General features: G+C 44.2%; 2 protein-coding genes and 1 long non-coding RNA gene across 12 annotated transcripts in view; 2 read left to right on the top strand and 1 right to left on the bottom strand.

Annotated features, from left to right (window-relative positions):
- Window positions 1–19,099, top strand: part of LOC109313731 (poly(rC)-binding protein 3-like) — an 894,664-nt gene that overhangs the window by 788,489 nt on the left and 87,076 nt on the right. For all 10 annotated transcript variants that reach the window (XM_019540495.1, XM_019540503.1, XM_019540512.1 and 7 more), the window contains one exon: window positions 3,097–3,230. In XM_019540495.1, coding sequence (XP_019396040.1) covers window positions 3,153–3,230 — 78 coding nt within the window. In that variant the 5' untranslated portion in view covers window positions 3,097–3,152. The remainder of the gene's footprint in view (window positions 1–3,096; window positions 3,231–19,099) is intronic.
- Window positions 9,719–19,099, bottom strand: part of ZNF830 (zinc finger protein 830) — a 108,706-nt gene continuing 99,325 nt past the window's right edge. The window contains exon 10 of the mRNA XM_019540541.1: window positions 9,719–9,845. Within this exon, the coding sequence (XP_019396086.1) occupies window positions 9,833–9,845 (13 nt within the window). The 3' untranslated portion in view covers window positions 9,719–9,832. The remainder of the gene's footprint in view (window positions 9,846–19,099) is intronic.
- LOC109313829 lies at window positions 9,773–16,324 on the top strand. Its single transcript, XR_002102153.1, has 3 exons — window positions 9,773–9,857; window positions 10,824–10,829; window positions 16,313–16,324. It is a non-coding gene; the product is annotated as an uncharacterized LOC109313829 (long non-coding RNA).

Genomic DNA, 19,099 nt, shown 5'->3' with positions numbered 1-19,099 from the left:
GCTCGAGAAACATCTGTGGATGCAAGCCAGCGTTTTCCTCCCAAGGTGGAGAACCTTGCATTTTTCGGTGTCAAACACCATGAGGTTCTCGTCTGCCCATTTGCTGAGCTTGTCCAGGTCAGCCTGAATGGCCTTTTGGCTAGTCAGTCTGGGGATAATCAACCCTCGCAATCAAGTGGGCAGAGAAGAGTCAGTTATTTTCTGTGCTTGGGAACCACTAGTCAATTCCCAAGGGAAAAGAGTAAAGTATCTCTTCTGGCACGCACGTTCCCTCTCTCTCTTTCTCTCCTTGCCTTTTACATTGTTGAGTTGCAGACTTTCTACAGGCCTAAGACCACCAATGTTACTCCCGCTGAAATGTTAGGGAAACTACTTCATCTTCAGACCTACCGTCCAGACCCACAATGGTCATGGCCAAATATAAATTGGCCAGGCTGGAAATCAGAGGAAGGTGTCTAACCACCCAAGCAGTAAGGTTCTGGACCAGCCTCCCAGTAGGAGTAGACCAATGCATTATTTCTAAAATGGCGCTTGATCAATTTATGAAGGAGGTGATAAGCGGGGATCCTGGTTTTCTCTGAAATAAAAAAAATCCCCAATTTTTGGATTGCAATGTAACCTGAAATCCACATGTTCTGTGATTACAATGAAACACCACTAATATATAGAGATACATATATTTTAACCAGAGAAAACCAGGATCCCTGGTGATAACACATGGTGGCCTGTGATAGCAGGAGAGTGGATTGATGACCCAGGAGGTGCATCCACTCCCATGTTATATACACTCTACTGCTGGTGAGACAACATCTATGGCTACTGGAGCACTCCCTGCCTGGCATAGCGGTCCCTTAAGGATGTGCATTAGCCTCTTCAGTCTGGTCAGACCACCCAAGAACAGTTGGTCTGAACAGTCTGGCCATACAGTTTCTCTTCTCACTACTATAGAGATGAACAACATTACCCTTAATACTGCACCTTCATTGCAAGAAGTGAGCCATGCTTTGTTTGTGAGTTTTCTTTTTTTCTTTTTCTTTTGTTTTTTGTCATTGCTCTGAGTGTTACTTCAGGGCTTCTGTTTACTTTCAGATAGGCCTGAAAAGGTCAAAAATAACTAAAGAGTCTGCAAGGAAGCTTTGAGCCTGCTCTGCTTTGAGAGTTGGCTGCCTCTGGTGATGTTGCCCCCTTCCCTCTTCTTCATTTGTAATAATCAATATCCTTGCATGAAGAAACTCATAATAGACCTTGTTTACCTCTTCAAAGCCAGTCCTTGCAGCTTGCATTAGTATTTCAGGATATTTATGACTTTATAAATTACTGCAAGTCTGTAATTTGTCATCAGGAATTAAGAAACATTTTTCCATTTAAGGCAGAGACTGAGCTTTGGCCTTTGAAAGACTGAGGCACCTCTGGGCTTCCTAGACAAAAACAAAATTGACAGCGCCCAGATTTACAGTAGCAAGTGGCTCTTGGTTACTCACATGTCTTTGATTATGTGTCAACTCTTGTTGACGGTAGGGATATGTGGTTAGGGTCAGGATTGAAGTAACTGGAGAGAAAATAAAATTATCTCCTGCAGGAGCAAGAAGGTAACAGATGTGCTAGGGACAGACATTACAAATAAACTAGTTTAAATGATCAGAAACTGGTTTAAACCTGAAACAGAACACAGTGCACATAAACCAGTTTCAAAGTGGCTGAAAATGGTTTAAAATAAACTTGGTTGAATGTAGTAATCAGACTTAACTGATTTGGGTCAGACCAGTTTATGTACTGTCTATCCCAGACCCCTTCCTGGTTTAAGTTAAGTCAGAGTCTCCCAGCATCCCAGATGCTTTGCAGCTCTGGGCAGTTCTGTCTGCTCCAGAGAACAGGACTGGCCCCACCCCTCTCTTCCCTAGCCAGAGCTCTGGCAGAGACTGCAGGCACAACAGGGTCTGCCTTGCTTCGCCCTCCCACATTTGTTACTTCCTGCTCAAGTAGGAATTCCTCTCCCTCTCTCCCATCTCCCACAGCACAGACCCCAGCCCTGTGGACCCTAGGCATGTGGTATGCTATCTAATGCTGAGAGATGTCTGAGTGTGTGTGTGTCTCTAATTTCACTGGGACGGGCAGGCAGAAAGTGTCAGCATAGGGCTTTTTGGAGCTAATCAACAAGTCAGATGGTAATGTCCCTCCATTCTTTCCTTGGAAAAAGCTGTTTAAGAAGAGCTTGAACTAATGAGAGAGGCTTTTGTTTTGTTGATGGGCTGATAAATGCTGTGTTATCAGCTCCCTCACCTGTTAGATTTGCAGACAGTATGAAGAAACAGGGAGAAGGAGATTGAAAAGTTCACTATCCTCAACAGATGCATGCACTGCACATACCCCATTTGTCTCAGAGTGCTACCTAGAGGCTGAGGTCTGGCAGCACTCCCACCACTTGAGCACTGAGTGGGGAAAAGCCTGGGATGGTGCAAGCAAGGTCGGGGTTTACACCCCTCCCTAATCAGAGGTCTTTCCAGGGCCTGGCCACACTCCCCTCAGCTCAGCATAGTGGAAGGGAAGGGTGGGCTGCATTTCTTCAGTCCAGAGGGAATGTCTATGCAGTTGCAAACCAGTTCAACCTAGGCAGGTTAGACTAACCTACAAAGATTGAATCAGTTCAGGGTCAGGCAATATCTTTCCCTAACCATGGAGAAAGGGAGGGAGGGAAATAGGATTGTCTCTGTTCTCCAATATTGAAGAAAATGACATAACATAGAGTTTAAAAATAAGGTTGGAATTCTCATGCATACATATACACACTCTCATATGCATAAACAATATGCCTGTAACCATGTAAAGAAGCGAGTTTTACTTTGTTGCCACAAGTTCTGGTGTGTTCTTTTAGCTCTCAAGTTCAGAACACATCAAGCCTCAAAAAGGGATGTTTATCACTCGCTTGATGAGATACTTAAGACCCAGAAAAAAAACCATAATCCAAGCAGCTTTTTGAGTGCTAAACCATATTTGGGAAAAATCAAAGGGATGGATGGTAATTGGTTTGTGAAACATGGTATTTGCAGCTTAGAAATTCAGCCACTCAATGGTGCTTTTTTTTTTATCTTTCTGCAGGTTTATTAAGTGAAAAAATACCAAACTGCTTTCAAGTGTTGAAAAGACGTGGCAGGATGAACACGAAAGACACAAAAGTGACTGAAGGAGGCCTCAATGTCACGCTCACCATACGCCTTCTCATGCATGGCAAGGTGATGTTTTAGATTAATTCATAAATTCAGATTCATAGATTCATAGATTGTGAGGTTGGAAGGGACCTCATAAGATCATCAAGTCTAGCCCCCCTGCACCCAGCAGTAAAGACAACTGGGGTCAAGTGACCCCAGTAAGGTGATCATCCAGTCTCCTCTTGAAGATTCAAGGGTAGGCAATTACACCACCTCTGAAGGAAGCTTATTCCACAGTCTGGACACCCTAGCTGTGAAGAAATGTTTCCTAAAGTTGAGCCTGAAATGGTCTTCTGGGAGTTTGTGACCATTATTCCTGGTTTTCCCCAAGAGTGCCCTGGTGAATGGTTGTTCGCTGAGCCCTTGATGTAGTCTCCCAAGTCTCCTCTCAGCCTTCTCTTTTTGAAGCTGAAGAGTCCCAGGTCCCTCAGCCTTTCCTTGTATGGCTTGCTGTTCAAGTCTCTGATCATGCGGGTGGCCTTTCTCTGGACTCTCTCTCAAACTTTTCCCTGTTCTTGCTAAAGTGCAGCACCCAGAATTGGACACAGTACTCCAGCTGCAGTCTCACCAAATTTGAGTGGAGGAATTATCCCCATCCCTGCTCCCTTCACCTTAATGGGTCCATGCCAACACAGCATCCGGCCTTGTCACATTGCTGAAGGAGTGAGAGGATGAGGAAGGGCAGCAGCCTCTGTCAGACTGCCCAGGAGGGGGTTTATTCCTGCCCTCCCTTCCCTGTTTCACCAGTAGGGACCACAGGTGTCCCAGCATGGCCCCATTAAAGCTAAGGGGGCAAGGAGGGAGTTAATTCGCATCCCCGCACTGGGGGACTGCAGCCAGGGCAGAGCAGCCCCTCCTCTACCCTGCCTCGGCCAGGGCTCAACTGGGCCAGGCCAGGCCGCAGGGGCGGGACCACCCCCAGGGGCTGTGGCTCAGTGACAGCCACTCCCTGCACCCAGGCTGGGCTGGGTCAGGCAGCCCCACATGGAGTGGGGGGCGGGGATGGGGGCAAGGGAGGAGGAGAAAGAAGAGTCCCCCTCCAGCACCACACAGAGCGCCCCCTCCCCACCCTCTGGCCATGGGGGAGAGGAAGGAGGGGGAAGAGTCCCCCTCTAGGGCTGGGCAGAACTCTGTGCCAGAATTGCTCCTGGTAGTATGGGAGCTACTTAGGTGAGCAGAGCTCTCCCCTCGTCCTCTTCCTCCTTGTCCCCTGCCCCCCAGCCACAGGGGTCTCGCTTAACTCCTTCTTCCCCTGCCCTCCAAACCCCACAGACCAATGTGGGGGTTTAAACCCCTCCTCAGTCTTACTCAAGGCTGCCAGGGCCTAACCTGCAAAGACTGAATCAATTCAGGCTGGCTTTCTGAATGTTTGTCCCTAGCCTGATAGGCTGAATCAGAAACCAAGAGCCCATATTTGTGATATTACGGCATCTTAGTTCTGCAGCTCTGGGTCTGAAAGCATGTAGTTTTCATTATTATTTTTTATCCTTGAAACTGTGGTGCTATAAATTAAAAGTTGTTTTGCAGGTTGTCAAACAAAGGACGTGTTTATTTGCAACATTTGAGCAAAATCTGCCTGGGCACTTCTTTGCTTCGGGAGTATGTGTAATAAAAAGAGAACTGATTGGTTTCAAATGTACTTTAGTTTTCCTTTAGCAAGGAAACAGTGAAGATGGATCTGTCTCTCTGTATGTGTATATTACATACACAATGTTGCTTTTGATTTATAATACATAAAAACACCTGTCTTAGGCTCTCAGCATCTATGTTATAAATTAAAAATACAACTCTGTAAAAAAAAAACAAAACCAATTACTTCTAATCCCCTAAATTAGAAAATAATTGACAGCATCCAAGAACCCATTCTACATTCCCCTCAGCAAAAGGCAAACCCATATATATTGGATTTATATGCATGTGCAATTATGTTATATGCGTGTGTATATATGTGCATACATATAAGGCAGGAAAAACACTAAACTTCAAATTCTATTATTCAAATTTGAGCACTCAAATATTAGGAAATATCAGAATTAAGGCATTATGGCTAAATTGGCCTTAGTCAAACTGAGCACTTAAAGACCTGCTTATCTTTAGGCATGGAATAGGTCTACTCACATGATGTGTTTTGCTAGATCAGTGCCAGAAAGGTGGGTCCCATTCAGGATTGAGCCCAGCATACACAAATTAATAAGCGTTTGTCATATACAAAACATTCCAGTTAAAGTGCTTTTTAACTCATACAAGCAATCAGAAAGGAAATTTGAAAAAGCTAATTTTCTGTGTTAATCACAGTGGTTGTGTGTGCAACTACTGTTAACAGTAATGAATGTTAACGTGTCTAATCTTCATTGTACATGTAGCCCTGGGGCCTAGATTAAACTCATAAAAGCAAAGAAATCCAAAGTTAGAGTAGAAATATCCCATATATCCTCAGCTAACAAGGCACAGTGGGTGTACCCTAACTACAGTGCACTTCCAAAAATGTATGCTATTGTGCCTAAATATTGCAAAGAATACATTAAATTAGATTGTATTAAATTCAGACCCTTACAGTTGCTTTGATGTCACTTTTGCAATTTCAAATTGCTAACATCAAGGAATTCACAGTGCCCGGAAGGAGGTCATTCTGAATGCTGTGAGTGGCTCTGAAATGAAGCAGGAATATGGCTGCCTCCACACAGTTTCTTAAGATTTGTTGTTCTAATGGCATCACTAGAAATTACTGAATTCTAATTAGCATTACTGGACAAAATACTTAATTGTGTTGGAACAAAGGGTCTAAATATATATTCATAACTTGCAAGACAAGGGAGGAATGAAAAGAACATTATTAAAAATAGTATACATTCCCATTCTTTCAGTTTTATTACTGAAATAAATATTTTATTAAAAAGTTGAATTGTATAAAAAAAAGATTAAAGAGCTCTCCCAAACAACCTTAACTCTATCCCTGAAACTGGGAGACCTGTAAAACCCCATATAAAAAAGCTATGCACTTGTGACCTCTGCATTCTGCATCACAGATAGGTGATAGCCGTAATCTCTGGTCACCTGAAGCATTTTAAACCTAAATATTTCTCATATGGACTTTAAGAGGAGAATGGCTCTCTTCAGTCATGTTTACTGCATTTTATGCAGCATGATATTCACTTCTGTTGCTGATTTTAAAACAGACAAGAGGAGGCTTATCATTGTGAAGCCTAGAAGGTTGTATAAAATTTCAATGACTAGCACAAAGGACATCATACTGATCTGGGAGCTGTATATGACAGGGGTGGGCAAAATACGGCCTGCAGGCTGGATCCAGCCCACGAGGCCAATCTATCCAGCCCATGGGGCCCCTAAAAATATTTAGAAAATTAAAATGTATCTGTCCTTGGTTCCTGTCAAAGATGACAGGAACCAAATGCAGTAGAACCCAGGGCAAGCCCTGGAGGGCTCCTTCAACAGCAGGGCCCACCTGGACCAGCTTCCCCAGCCAGAAGGAGCTTCTGGCCTGCGACCAAGTGGCTGCACTGGCACAGGTAAGGCGGGGGGGAAGGCAGGAGACAAGCTGGTGCAGAACGCGGGGAAAAGCGGCCCCTCCCTCTCCCCATGCCCAGAGCTCCTTGCTGCAGCCACTTGCAGCATGTGCAGGGCTGTCCTGAGCAGGCACAGGTAGCCCCATGCAGGCTGTGAGTGGCTGCTGCACGGGGCACTGGGCATGAGCCACTTTTCCCCCCTGTGCTCAGCACCAGCTTGTAACCTGCCCCCGCTACCAGCCTGGGCCCCAGGCCAGCTCCAGTCTCGCCAGTCAGGGCTGCGCTGTGGCGGCAGCAATAGCTGTGGCCCCCCGCCGCTTGCTGCACTGGGCATTGTTTGCTGCTGCTGCCCAGTGCGCGAGCTCCAGGTGGGCAGCAGCAGCTAACACTTCTTGGAGAAGCAAGCAGGGGAGCCGCAGCTGCTGCCGTCATGGCACAGCCCCAACAGGCAAGCCTGGAGCCGGCGCAGGGCAGGTTACAATCTGGTGCTGAGCATGGGGGGGGAAGTGGCCCTCCCTCACCCCGTGGCTGGTGCCCCATGCTGCAGCCACTTGCAGCCCACACAGGGCTGCCTGCAAGAGGCTACAGTAAGGAGCATGGGCCATGGGGCAGGTGAGGGGTGCCTTTCACCTGCACTCAGCACTAGCTCCTTCCCTGCTGGTGAGCAGGGGGTCGGGGCTGTGTGCTGCCCCCCACCTGTACCGTGGAGCTAGGGAGGCACTGGGATTGAGCGGATGCAGGAGCAGGGCCCGCACCTGTGTCCCAGGGCCTGTGCCAGCAAGGCCCAGAGCAGGGTGGCAGGAATACAGGGTCCTGGCTGAGGCTCTATGGAGCCGGGCCAGCTACCCACTCTCCCTGCTGGTGCAGCCCAGCCTGGCTCCACAGACCCCTGCTCTGGGCCCCACCGGTGCTGGCCCTGGGACATTGGTCCCAAGACATTGGGACATTTGTCCCAAGATCATGACCAGGCAGCAGGGCACCTGTCAAGAGGTGGGGTGCCTGTCAAAGGGTGGGGCTACCCATGCAGCCCCTGACAGCTTGCCACAACTCGGTAAGCGGCCTTCCACCCGGAATAATTGCCCGCCCCAGTATATGACCTGTGGAGAGGCTTGCATTTCTTCTTCCACCAAGGTAAATCAGGGGGAAAAAACTCCAAAAAGTCTAAATATATCATAATCTTGAGGGGGCAGGATAAATAAAAACATGAAACAAGATAAGAATCCAGGCCAAGATATTTTTATTATTTTCTTGCTACGGAAGAGTGAAGTAATGAACAGCCTCTGGTCTTTTAGGTCACAGGCACATGTTACACTTAAGATGTGATTAACCAAATAATCACATGGCCTAAGTTGTTACCTTGTCCCCGTTAATGTAATTAATGATGTAATAAAACAAGGAATTATCCACAGAGTATTCCACAATAGAAGTGTAATAATCTTGTGGATGATTCCTGTCATGCCATTAATTGAACATGTGGCCAGGCTGAGGCTCCCAGCTGTGATATACTCTACAACAGCTGGGAGACCTATCAGCTGATGAGGGCCCCAGCCACAGGAGTTTGTAACTTGTCAGTTTAGGGGGTCCCAGGGTTGTGATTCCGGACTCCCCCTGCACTGGCATGAAGACATGATGAGATCTGATGCTGTATCCTGCAATCACACCTCCTGCCATGCATGTTGGCATGGCAGGAAGAGCAATGGTAAGGATCCCACACCAGCTCTCATTGCAACATCACATGCACATCTGTGATGGGCCTTACTATACAGTAAGCAGAGTGGTCAGTAATATTGTTCATTGCAGTGCAGTGAAGTATTAAATGTAACGTTAACCATCACTGGAATAATCAATTGTTCTCAATGTCCACCAGGGGTAGGGCAAAAAGCAATTGGCTTAATTTACAGCCAGGGAGATTTAAGTTAGATATTAAGACCAAATTTATAATTATAGCATGAACAACGCATGCCCCTGGCAGCTGAGGGGGTACGGCAGCAGTGGAAGCGCAGCAACGATAAGTGGGGAGCTCCCACAGACGCCGCCAGTGCTGTTGGTGGTGGGGTGGCGAGTGCTAACCATCTGCAGACGCTGCCGTCAGTGTCAGCGGTGAGGGGAAGTTGGTGGAAACTGACAACTGCCCGCAGGTGCCTTTTCATAGGGGGTGCACAGATGAGCTAAGGATGCTGTGAAATTCCTGTCAATGGAGGATTTTATGATCAAGTTAGGCAGCCATCTGCCAGGTATATTCTTACCTCTGAGAGGGCTGTGAACAAGATGACCTCTTGAGGCCAATCCAGCATTTCTGAGATTTCTAGGCACCTACAGACGTGCAGAGAGGCTGCTCCAACGTGCTATAGCTGTAATTACAAAGCAGAATCCAGCAGACTCCTGAAGCCACTCTAATTAAAGCCGCCCCCTACTCCCAACATGTCTATAAATGCCATCTATGTATAGTTAAGTGGCACATAATGTACTGTATTTTCTTGCCTACCACACGCCAGACTGAAAAAAGAAAGAACTTTCCTTGTAGTATGTAACTGAAAAGTACACTCCCTATGGATTGTTTGCAAAATCTTAAGTGATAGTAACGGTTGTTACCATATTTTCTCACTTATAATGTACACCCAGATTGCCAGCAGCTGTTTTTTGGGAAAAAAGTTGTGTGTTGTATGTGAGAAAACACATAGAGGGCAGAGGTGCACGGATTCTTTTATTATCAGTTGAAAAAAATGTTCAGGCATAACATTGTTCCATACCTTTTAAACGAGATGGGACAGGGACGACTGGGAACAAAGCTGAGATTACTTGGGATACCCTAACTTCATACTTTCAATTTATTTTCCAGTGTTAGAATTCTATAAAGGTATCAATGCTTGTTCTATACAACCAAAATATTCTTTCACATTTTCCCCTTCCCTAAGTAACATGTAACACTTCATCTTCCCTACATATATATATATATAGAGAGAGAGAGAGAGAGAGAGAGAGAGATTTTTATGTCTTTACATTGATGGAGTATTAAATGTGGTATCGCCAAGCACTGGAGACCTCCTCAGATGTAAATGCCATGTCAGGGCCCTCATCCTGTTTACAGATGATACCGGCCTCCTAGCAGGGTTCTCCAGAAGAGATGGTCAGAATATATTGTCAACATTCTGAAAAAATTTGGACAGATTTTTGAAGAAAAATGACATTTTGTGGAAAATGTAAATGGTTAAAAAAAAGCATTTACTTGAGTAAAATTTCACCTGTTTTTAAAAAAGGATTTGAAATGCGGCAAGGCATCCTCTCTTGACACTTTTCTGAACAAAATGTTTTGATTTTTTCATTTGCAAGCAGCTTTTCAAAATGAAATTCATTAGATTTTATTTTTTAAAAATGCTTCATGTTCTAGACGGTTTAAATTGAAATGTTATTAAAAGGAAACTTTTTGATTGACCCAAAATGGAGATTTTAGAACTTCCGATGGCAGGGGGGAAAAAAGGTTTTGGATTTTATCGCATTTTGGAATGGAAAAAATGTTGAAACCACAGAATTTTCAACAAAATGGAAAGTCTCATGCTTGCCCATCTCCCCAGCTATGCTAATTTCTAAGTAATTCCTTTCTTGGGGCTCTGCTGAGATTGGATGGCCTATGAGAAGGTGAGGGAAGCCTACTAATCACACTCTCTCAGGTTCCTACTCAGTCCTACCCCCTGACACTCATGCCCTTAGCTTTCTCTTGCCAGTAGATCCTCCAGAACACCCCAGATGCCTACTGAGCCCTAAACATCCAGGTTCCCTTCTAAATGTCCCAGAAAAACTTACTCTTCCCCAGCTTCTACTCTGAACCCCAGGCCCTAGCTATTGCGCTTGTCCTCCCCTCTTGTCCTCCCCAGGCATTCTCTAAAACCCCTTTCTTAATTACCACTAAGCTTTTTCCAGGTAGCTAGACTCCCAGCTCCTCTCACCGCCCACAACTACCTCCCTTGCTTCTGCCCAGGATCTCAGCCGCCGCATCTTCCCTTTCCTAGTATCTGCTAAATCCCAAGGTACACACTCAATACTGCTTGCCACAGTAGCTAGTTTTGTACAGCTCCATGTCTACCACTGCTTAGAGCTGAGTGTACTGACTTTAAAGTGAAGTCTGCAATTATATACAAATTGTTCATGGATATGCTAATTAGAAATTTACATATTTACAAATGACTCGAATATCATGTGGCACTGCATAAATCTAGGCAGCTGTATCAGTCACTCTCACAGAAAATGTTGATGCCAAATGTAGTGATCTATTCAGAAACTTTAATTCAACAACTGACATGATTATAGGGAAGAGAGAAATAGGGAGAAGAGAGAGCAGGTTCTCCAGTGAGGCTGCATGGAGTGTCAGTGCGGAATTCAGCCCTGCATAGGTAGCAGAACTAGGAAGACTGGAGATGTCAAGTGAGAATTTATTTAGCCAGATTCTAATCTCACTTTCTCCTATTTTACAATATTATAATAATCCTATGGAAACCTGGGCATTGATTTCTCATTTTAAGTAGTATAAAAGAAATCAAATCCATAAACATATATTACTTGTACCCTGAATATCATTTACAGTGTAATAATAAAATTCCTAAGTTAAAAATATGCATTATAATAATCATTTGACTTTAAAGTGCTCTTAGCAAATGTTAAAATTCCTCTCCTTTCATCCTGCTTTTTCTCTTTTCTTCCATTTTTCCTTTGCCTTTTCTACTTCTATGAAGTACAGATTTTTCCCAAGAGATATTGTGTTATGTTCTCCTATCTCTACGCCCCATTTTTTACCCTCCCCTTACACTGCCAAAGACCTTCCTTCTGATCAGGAGGCACTGATATAATTTCGCCTGGATCCAGCCATTGCTGCTGGATCAGCCAGCATGGTGCACTAGACAGCAGTGCTAGCAGGGCGTGAAGGGAGTTACTAACCAAGAGAGTAGGGAGCTGAAAAGATCTCTTGTACTGGATTTCTAGTAGACTAAAATCAAGGGCATTTATAATGATAAGTAGAATAGACTGGATGCATCTACATGAAATGCTAATGCACAGTGCTTACTGCACATTTATTTAGTACTTGTATAATCCAGTACTAAATAAATGCACACTAACCGGAGGTACTGTGCAGTATCACCAGCGAATGCCTTTTTAGTGACACTACTGTGCAGTAGCCGAATATTACTACGCAATAGTGTATTAGCACTGTTGGTGCTGTGATGCACTACTGCGCAGCATTATTCAGCTGCTGCACTGTTAAAGTCTCATGCAGACATGCCCACTGTGTCACAAATTACTTCCTGGGATTAATAACTAGCTGGGTAGTCTCAATAGTAAATGTGTAAAATACCAGCAGCAGTAGCAACTTTCTGTTGGGCTTATATTTGGGATTTGGTTTGTATCCATGCTTGAAATTCACATTTTCAGTGCTCTGCAGTACTATGTAATTGTTTACTTTCTGGCAGTCTCGGGCTTGGATGAGTACAAAAAGGACATTAAGTTTCCCCTTTCAGGAAGTATTATCAGGTCAAGACTAGCATATCAAATTAACTTTTTGTGAATTAATTTGATATGCAGTGCCAAAACGGAACATGAGTGAATGTCACCCACAGCTATAAGAACCCATTGCATAGTGTTAATGCCCCAAAGGAGAGAGTATCCAGTTTTGGACAAATTGGAGAGTCCAGCAGAGGGCAACTAAAGTGGTTAAGGGGTGGGGACACATGGCTTATGAGGAGAGGCTGAGGGAACTGGTCTTATTTAGTCTGGAGAAGAGAAGACTGAGAGGGGATAGCAGCCTTCAACTACCCAAAGGGTAGTTCCAAAGAGGATGGAGCTAGATGGTTCTCAGTGGTGGCAGATGACAGAACAAGGGGCAGTGGTCTCAAGTTTCAACATTAGAAGTTTAGGTTAAATATTAGGAAAAACCTTCTCACTGGGATTAAAGCACTGGAACAGGTTACCCAGAGAGATGGTGGAATCTCCATCCTTGGGGTTTTCAAGACCTGGCTACACAAAGCCTTGGTTGGGATGATTTAATTGGGGATGGTCCTGCCCCAGTCACCTTCTCACAGTTACATTACTGATTAATACCAGAAACACTAAAAGACCAGCATTGGGTAATTATGAGAGGTAACTTCATGAAAAATAGCGACTAGGGCTATCCAAAGACAAATCAAAGGTGCCATAAAGGCAGAAGCATGACAGAAGGGTAAGTAGAGAGATAGGAGAATCTCAGCATTCATAAAGATGCTCAGACATATGGCTCACCGTTGGAGACAAGAGCAGTCCCACACAAGGTGTGGACACGAGGATCTTAGTAAATCAGGGCCTTAAGTGTCAGAGGATGAATAACAAACCCCTTGGATCACAGCAGTAGCAGTCAGAACACAGTCCCCAGTGACCTTTCAACTTCTCACCTACAGCTTTTTATAGAAAATGTTATCAACAGATTTTTTTCTCTCTTTTTACTCCATTAATTAAGTATGTCTTTCCAGCAGGCATGATTAATGAAATATTTAAGCTAGCTATGTCTATCAATCTTGGTATAGGAATTGGTTGTTTTTTTCTTTTGAGCTGAAGTGCATTTGACACAATTAACCTAGAGGTGTGTACATTATGTGGTTAAGACTGCCTGCTTATCTGTCTCCAGAGCTAGTGAAGAGGGAGTGTGACTGAATCACAGGGTCAAATCTCAGCCTGACTGACCTAGCCATTCATTCTATCAAATAGATAAATTGAGTTGTGGTAGGTTTAATCATTGTATCTTTATCCTGAAACCTTAAATACTAATGTTCTCTGTGTTCTCTACAGACTTCTGTATGATCATTATCATTATTAAAAGTAACACTCTGTGCTTTCCTAGTGCTTTCCTCCAAGAATCCCAGAGTACTTCACAAGTATCTGTGAATTCATCCTCAGAACACTGCAAAAGGCAATCTGGGGGGGAAGGGAGGTTTCACAGACAAGGAAAGAGAGACATTGCCAAGCACACAGCACTTCTTCTAAGAGCAGGTGGGACAAATACTTGAGTGAGGTGGTTTAGTCAGGGGTGATCCTGCCAGAAACAGGGGCGGAACTAGATGACCCTATGAGGTCCCTTCAAGATTAACTTTCCTATGGTCCTAAAAAGAGGTTTTTGCTCAAACAGCCTTGTCAAAATATCCCTTCTCTGCACTGTGGTGGAAGTAATTTTTTTAATCCCGAGAATATTGGTATTGCACTGGTTGATGCCTTAATAGAGAGCTTTGTGTTTATATACCCTAATCCTAATGTCCTTAACCTATTCTTGCTCGCATCAAAGTGCTTTGCCTTTGTGCAGATGGAATAAAAACTTTAGGATGTTTTTTTTAGTTTCCCAAATTATTTGCAATAAAACGTAAACATTTGTTTTACTATTTTAAGAAGTATTTCCATTTCTATAAATGTATTTATATCAGGGATATCAAACATACAGCCTGTGGGCCATATCTGACCCATGGAGCTGTGTTGTCTTGCCCATGGGATTCCCAGAGGGGTTGGGAATTTGGGGCAAGCAGGAGTGGAGCCTGCCACCAAAATCCAGGGTAGGAAGCCCCACTGGGGGCATGTGTCAGTGTCAGGGGGTGAGGAATGGCTGCTTCACCCCTGTGGCCAGTGCTGGATCCAGGTGGGGAGCCAAGTGACTTTGACACCCCTGATTTATATCAATGTTCCTGTCATATTAGAGTTTCCACAACATGATAATGTTGGTAGCAGAAAGCCTTTTGTAACAGAGCAATAACTGTTTTTATTGTGTAGTCTGGGGGGGTTGTTACTAAGTATTCCTAAGATTGATGGTCTCATGATGACTATTAGACTGGCCTGGCGATACTTAGAAAAATGATGGAATTTCACACATCATGTTAGCAGAATAAAGGTTAATCTTTATGCCATGATTTGTTAAGCTTCCTGTTTGTAACATGACTAATTTGTTTTCCTTGCTGTGCAAAAGGCATACCTATTAGCTGATTAGGCAAATAGCTCTGTTTCCTATAGCTTGACTGGGTGTTTTAGTATCTCAGATTAGTCAATTGCACTGTCAAGATTTCTGCCAGTTATTTGGATCATGAGTACTTCACTGTTGTCTTTTGTTTTAATTGTGTTGCTGCATTAGCATTGGGATGGTATAAGTAACTCAGCAGCTTTGGAAATAGCTTCCTGCTTTGTGATAAGAGCCAGTGCCTCTTGAGTATTCATTCACCATGGAACTCATTCTATATCTAATCTGTCATATGAATTACATGTGAAAATCATAATGTGTGCCTTCCTTTTAGCACAAAGAAATACATCCCTCATAGTTAGCACTGGATTTCCTTCAGAAGGGGTGACTGACAGACATTACATTATACAGCACTACAAATGCTTCTGTGGTGTGACAGAAGTCAAGGGGACAGATGTGTAAGCCCATTGTAGCAGTGCAAAAATGCTGCGAGTGCTACATAAATGTCCCTGTAGTGCTATGCTTGTTGCATCACATATAACGTATGTACTACTACCTGTAGCAGTACAGGATACCTCTCAGACCCCAGCATCCTGTAGTGCTCCAGTCTTCCCCCTTTCCCCTCCAAGGGGGAGGTTCCCCTGGGAGCTCCCCTCAGGTGGACTGGGGGCAAAGAAGCAGTCCCCTATTAGTCCCTGGCTGGAGTGCTACAAAGTTACAACAGGGAGATACTCTCCAGCCAGAGGACTCTGAATGTGTGTACACTCCCATAGTGCTTGGATTCTGTTCCAAGTTCTGCCATAAATCTACCAGGTGGCATTGAGCATTTTTGGCCCTCCAACCATTTGTCTCTTTGTGCCTCAGTTCCCTCTTCAATAAAATGGAAATAATGACCGTGACCTCCTATTAAGTGCTTTGAAATCCACTGATGAAACTGGAGAACTAGGTATAAGACTGGTATCATTTTTATTATATTTTCCATTATGATAATGTGTAGAAAAGAGAGATGTAAATCTATCTGAAAGTTATCATATTGAACAATATACTTATAGATTATGCATAGAAAATATTCTGCAGCAAATAATCAATTCACAAAAACTATACAGTGTTAGGCCTGAACAGATCAATCGAACCCCAGCAGACATTTGAATTGATATCATTTTCATATGGCACCAAAAATCTAGATATGATAATCAAACATCCATGACATACTTGATTTCTACAATAAATTGTAATAAATTATAGAAATATTCTGCTAAAGATAAATAAGTCTTCAAAATCATCTCAGGGAACAAAAAATAATGAAATTTGAATACTATAAAAATAATTATAGATATATTCTAAAGCAGAGGTTGGTAACCAATGCATCTGTCCCAGAGCCAGTAGGCTTTGGCAGCATTTGACAGCACTCATGCCACGCTGGCCCACCTAGGACCCAAGCTGAGTCATTCCAGCCTGCCACCAAAAAAACATTGCTGACTGCTGTCTTAAAGTATTACACATTATTTTTAGTAGTGTACAAATCTCTTTGTACTCTTAGTAGTGTGGAAAAAACAATGAGCTACACCCCAAGCCATGAAAAAGGTCTGGCAAGCAAAAAAATCTCTTCTCCAAATTACCTAAGGCAGCCTCTGGTTTTTATCTGCAACATAAGAGAGACTTTCCCATCATAATTAAAAATATTGTTCCAATTATAAAATTGAACCTTTTGCAGTTCAATTTTAGAAATACAGCTTTCCCCCAAAATAGATGATGGTAACTACAGATAAATCCTTGAAGTAATATTGCCTTTACAAAAATCCCACAGGAAACTCAAATACCTAAGGCAAGAACTCAGAGAGTTAAAACAATTAAAATAAAAATATATACCCTGTGCCAAAAACAGTTTTGCCCAGAGTTCACCCTGTCATCTTCTGCCTAAAACACCACATTAATAAATACCAAGCAGCATAGTTTTAGTTAAATGAAAACTGCTTACAGGTTTATACAAAAAACAGGCCCTTGCTAAAAGGCCAGATCTGAATATCAGTTCAAGATTCAAACCTTATATGACATGTAGATCCAAACAGGTTTTAGGATTTAGGGGGTTTAGGGGCTCTAAATCCTTTTTTTTTTTCTAATTTCTAAGGGATGTGGAAAAAGAGAGAGCAGGTGGCTTATGGATTTTTCTGTCCCTTTCCTTATTTTGGGGGGTTTTTTGTTTTTTTTTTGGAAATGCTATCTTTATTGAATCCAAAATGTTTTACTCTTGGTTTTGATCGATATATAGTGAATTACAGGGAGGAGTTGAACAGAACGCTGTATTGTTTCATGCCAGTTCACTTTGGAGCTATTCCTGGCTCTGTAATTCCAGCAGTAACATATTAAATGGTCTGCCCTAGAGCCAGAGATCCAAGGCGTCATACTTCCCTGATCTCTGCAGCAGAGCCAGGACCCTGGAAGACTTAACTTGACACAGGGATCTTAGGTTTGCCAAGCTCCTAGCCTACCTGAGGGAAGATAATGCCTTCTTTCCACACCACTGAGACCAAAGCGATCCCTAGGAACCTGCAGAATGGTAGCAATCTGGGGCACTCAGTCACTGTGGCCTTTCCCACACAACCTGAGTGCCATGCTGCTGCCACCCTGAAGGAGAAGATGACTCAAAATAACACCTTTAAGGGTGGCAGAGCTGCAGATGACCCTGTGTGGGACCCTTAGTCAACTATGTTTTTTATGGTTCTTCTTGAAGTGAAAAGGGTCAACATGCAATTGGGAAATAGAACAGGGTTTGGTCTTTTATCTTTATATGCAATTTGCTGAAAGACCCTGAAGAATCTGGATCTGAGCAGGAACATTTTCTCTTGATTTGTTTGTGTTCAGCAAATAAAACCTGGGAATCCAGCTATTTCTTGTTCGCTTTCTAGGCTGAATGTTTTCCTTTTCTTCCTCATGTAACCCTCATGACACTGTCCTGGTATGATATGTATGGATACAACATAAAATCATAGTATCATAGAAATTTAGGGTTGAAAGGGACCTCAGGAGGTCATCTAGTCCAACCCCTGGTTCAAAGGAGGACCATCCCCAACTAGATCATCCCAGCCAAAGCTTTGTCTAGCTGGGTTTTGAAAACCTCCAAGGCTGGAGCTTCCACCACCTCTCTGGGTAACATGTTCCAGTGTTTTACTACCCTCCTAGTGAAAAAAATCTTCCTAATATCTAACCTAAGCTTCCTTTGCTGCAACTTGAGACCATTGCTCCTTGTTTTGTCATCTGCCACCTCTGAGAACAGTCTAGCTCAATCTTCTCTCAAACCCCACTTCAGGTAGTTGAAGGCTTCTTTTAAATCCCCTCTCAGTCTCCTCTTCCCTAGACTAAATCAGCCCAGTTCCTTCAGTCTCTCCTCAGAAGTCATGTCCCCCAGCCCCTCACCATTTTTGTTGTCCTCTGCTGGACTCCCTCCAATGTTTCCATAGCCTTTCTGTAGGGCAGGGCCCAAAACTGAACACAGTACTCCAGATGTGGTCTCACCAGAGCTGAACAGAGGGAAGTAATCACTTCCCTTGACCTACTGGCAACCAGAGATGATCCCACCAGGGTGTGGGGCCTGGGGCAAAGCAGCCTGCATGGGGCTCCCCTCCCCATCCCATGGCACACTTACGCCAGGGAGTGAAAGCCCCGGCACACCGGACGTGACAGGACGGGTGGCGGTCAGAACTTCCGGCCAGAACAGGCAAAGACCCTTCAACCCGCCAGGCAGGTGGGTGGCTCAAACTGCAGCTGCGGCCTCTCCACCTGGCTCTGTGGGGTCCCCCAAAGCATGGGGCCTGGGGCTACTGTCCCGATTTGCCCCCTACCCCCTCAGGACGGCCCTGCTGGCAACACACCTACCAATGCAGCCCAATATGCTGTCAGCCTTCTTGAAAACAAGGGCACACTTGCTGGCTCATTCGGCTTATTGTCCACTATAAGCCCCAGGTCCTTTTCTGTGGGGCTGCTGCCAGCCACTCAGCCCCCAGCCTGTACTGGTGCATGGGATTGTTCTGCCCTAAGTGCATGAGTTTGCCCTTGACCTTGTTGAACCTCATGAGATTCCTTTTCGTCCAATCCTCCAATTTGTCTAAGTCACTCTGAATCCTAGCCCTACCCTCCAGTGAATCTACTACTCCCCACAGCTTGGTGTCATCTGCAGACTTGCTGAGGTTGCACTCTATGCCATCTTCGAGGTCATTGATGAAGATGTTGAACAAAACTGGCCCCAGGACCGACCCCTGGGGTACTCCACTTGTTACTGGCTGCCAACTAGACCTCGAGCCAGTGATTACTACTCTCTGAGCCTGATGCTTCAGCCAATATTCTATCCACCTTACAGTCCACTCATCCAGCCCATACTTCCTTAGCTTGCCTGTGTGAATGTTGTGGGAGACTGTATC

The sequence above is a fragment of the Crocodylus porosus genome, unplaced genomic scaffold, assembly GCF_001723895.1.
Source record: "Crocodylus porosus isolate Cpor-Errol unplaced genomic scaffold, CroPor_comp1, whole genome shotgun sequence".
NCBI classification, from domain to species: Eukaryota; Metazoa; Chordata; order Crocodylia; family Crocodylidae; genus Crocodylus; species Crocodylus porosus.
This window is presented reverse-complemented; position numbering and strand designations above follow the sequence as displayed.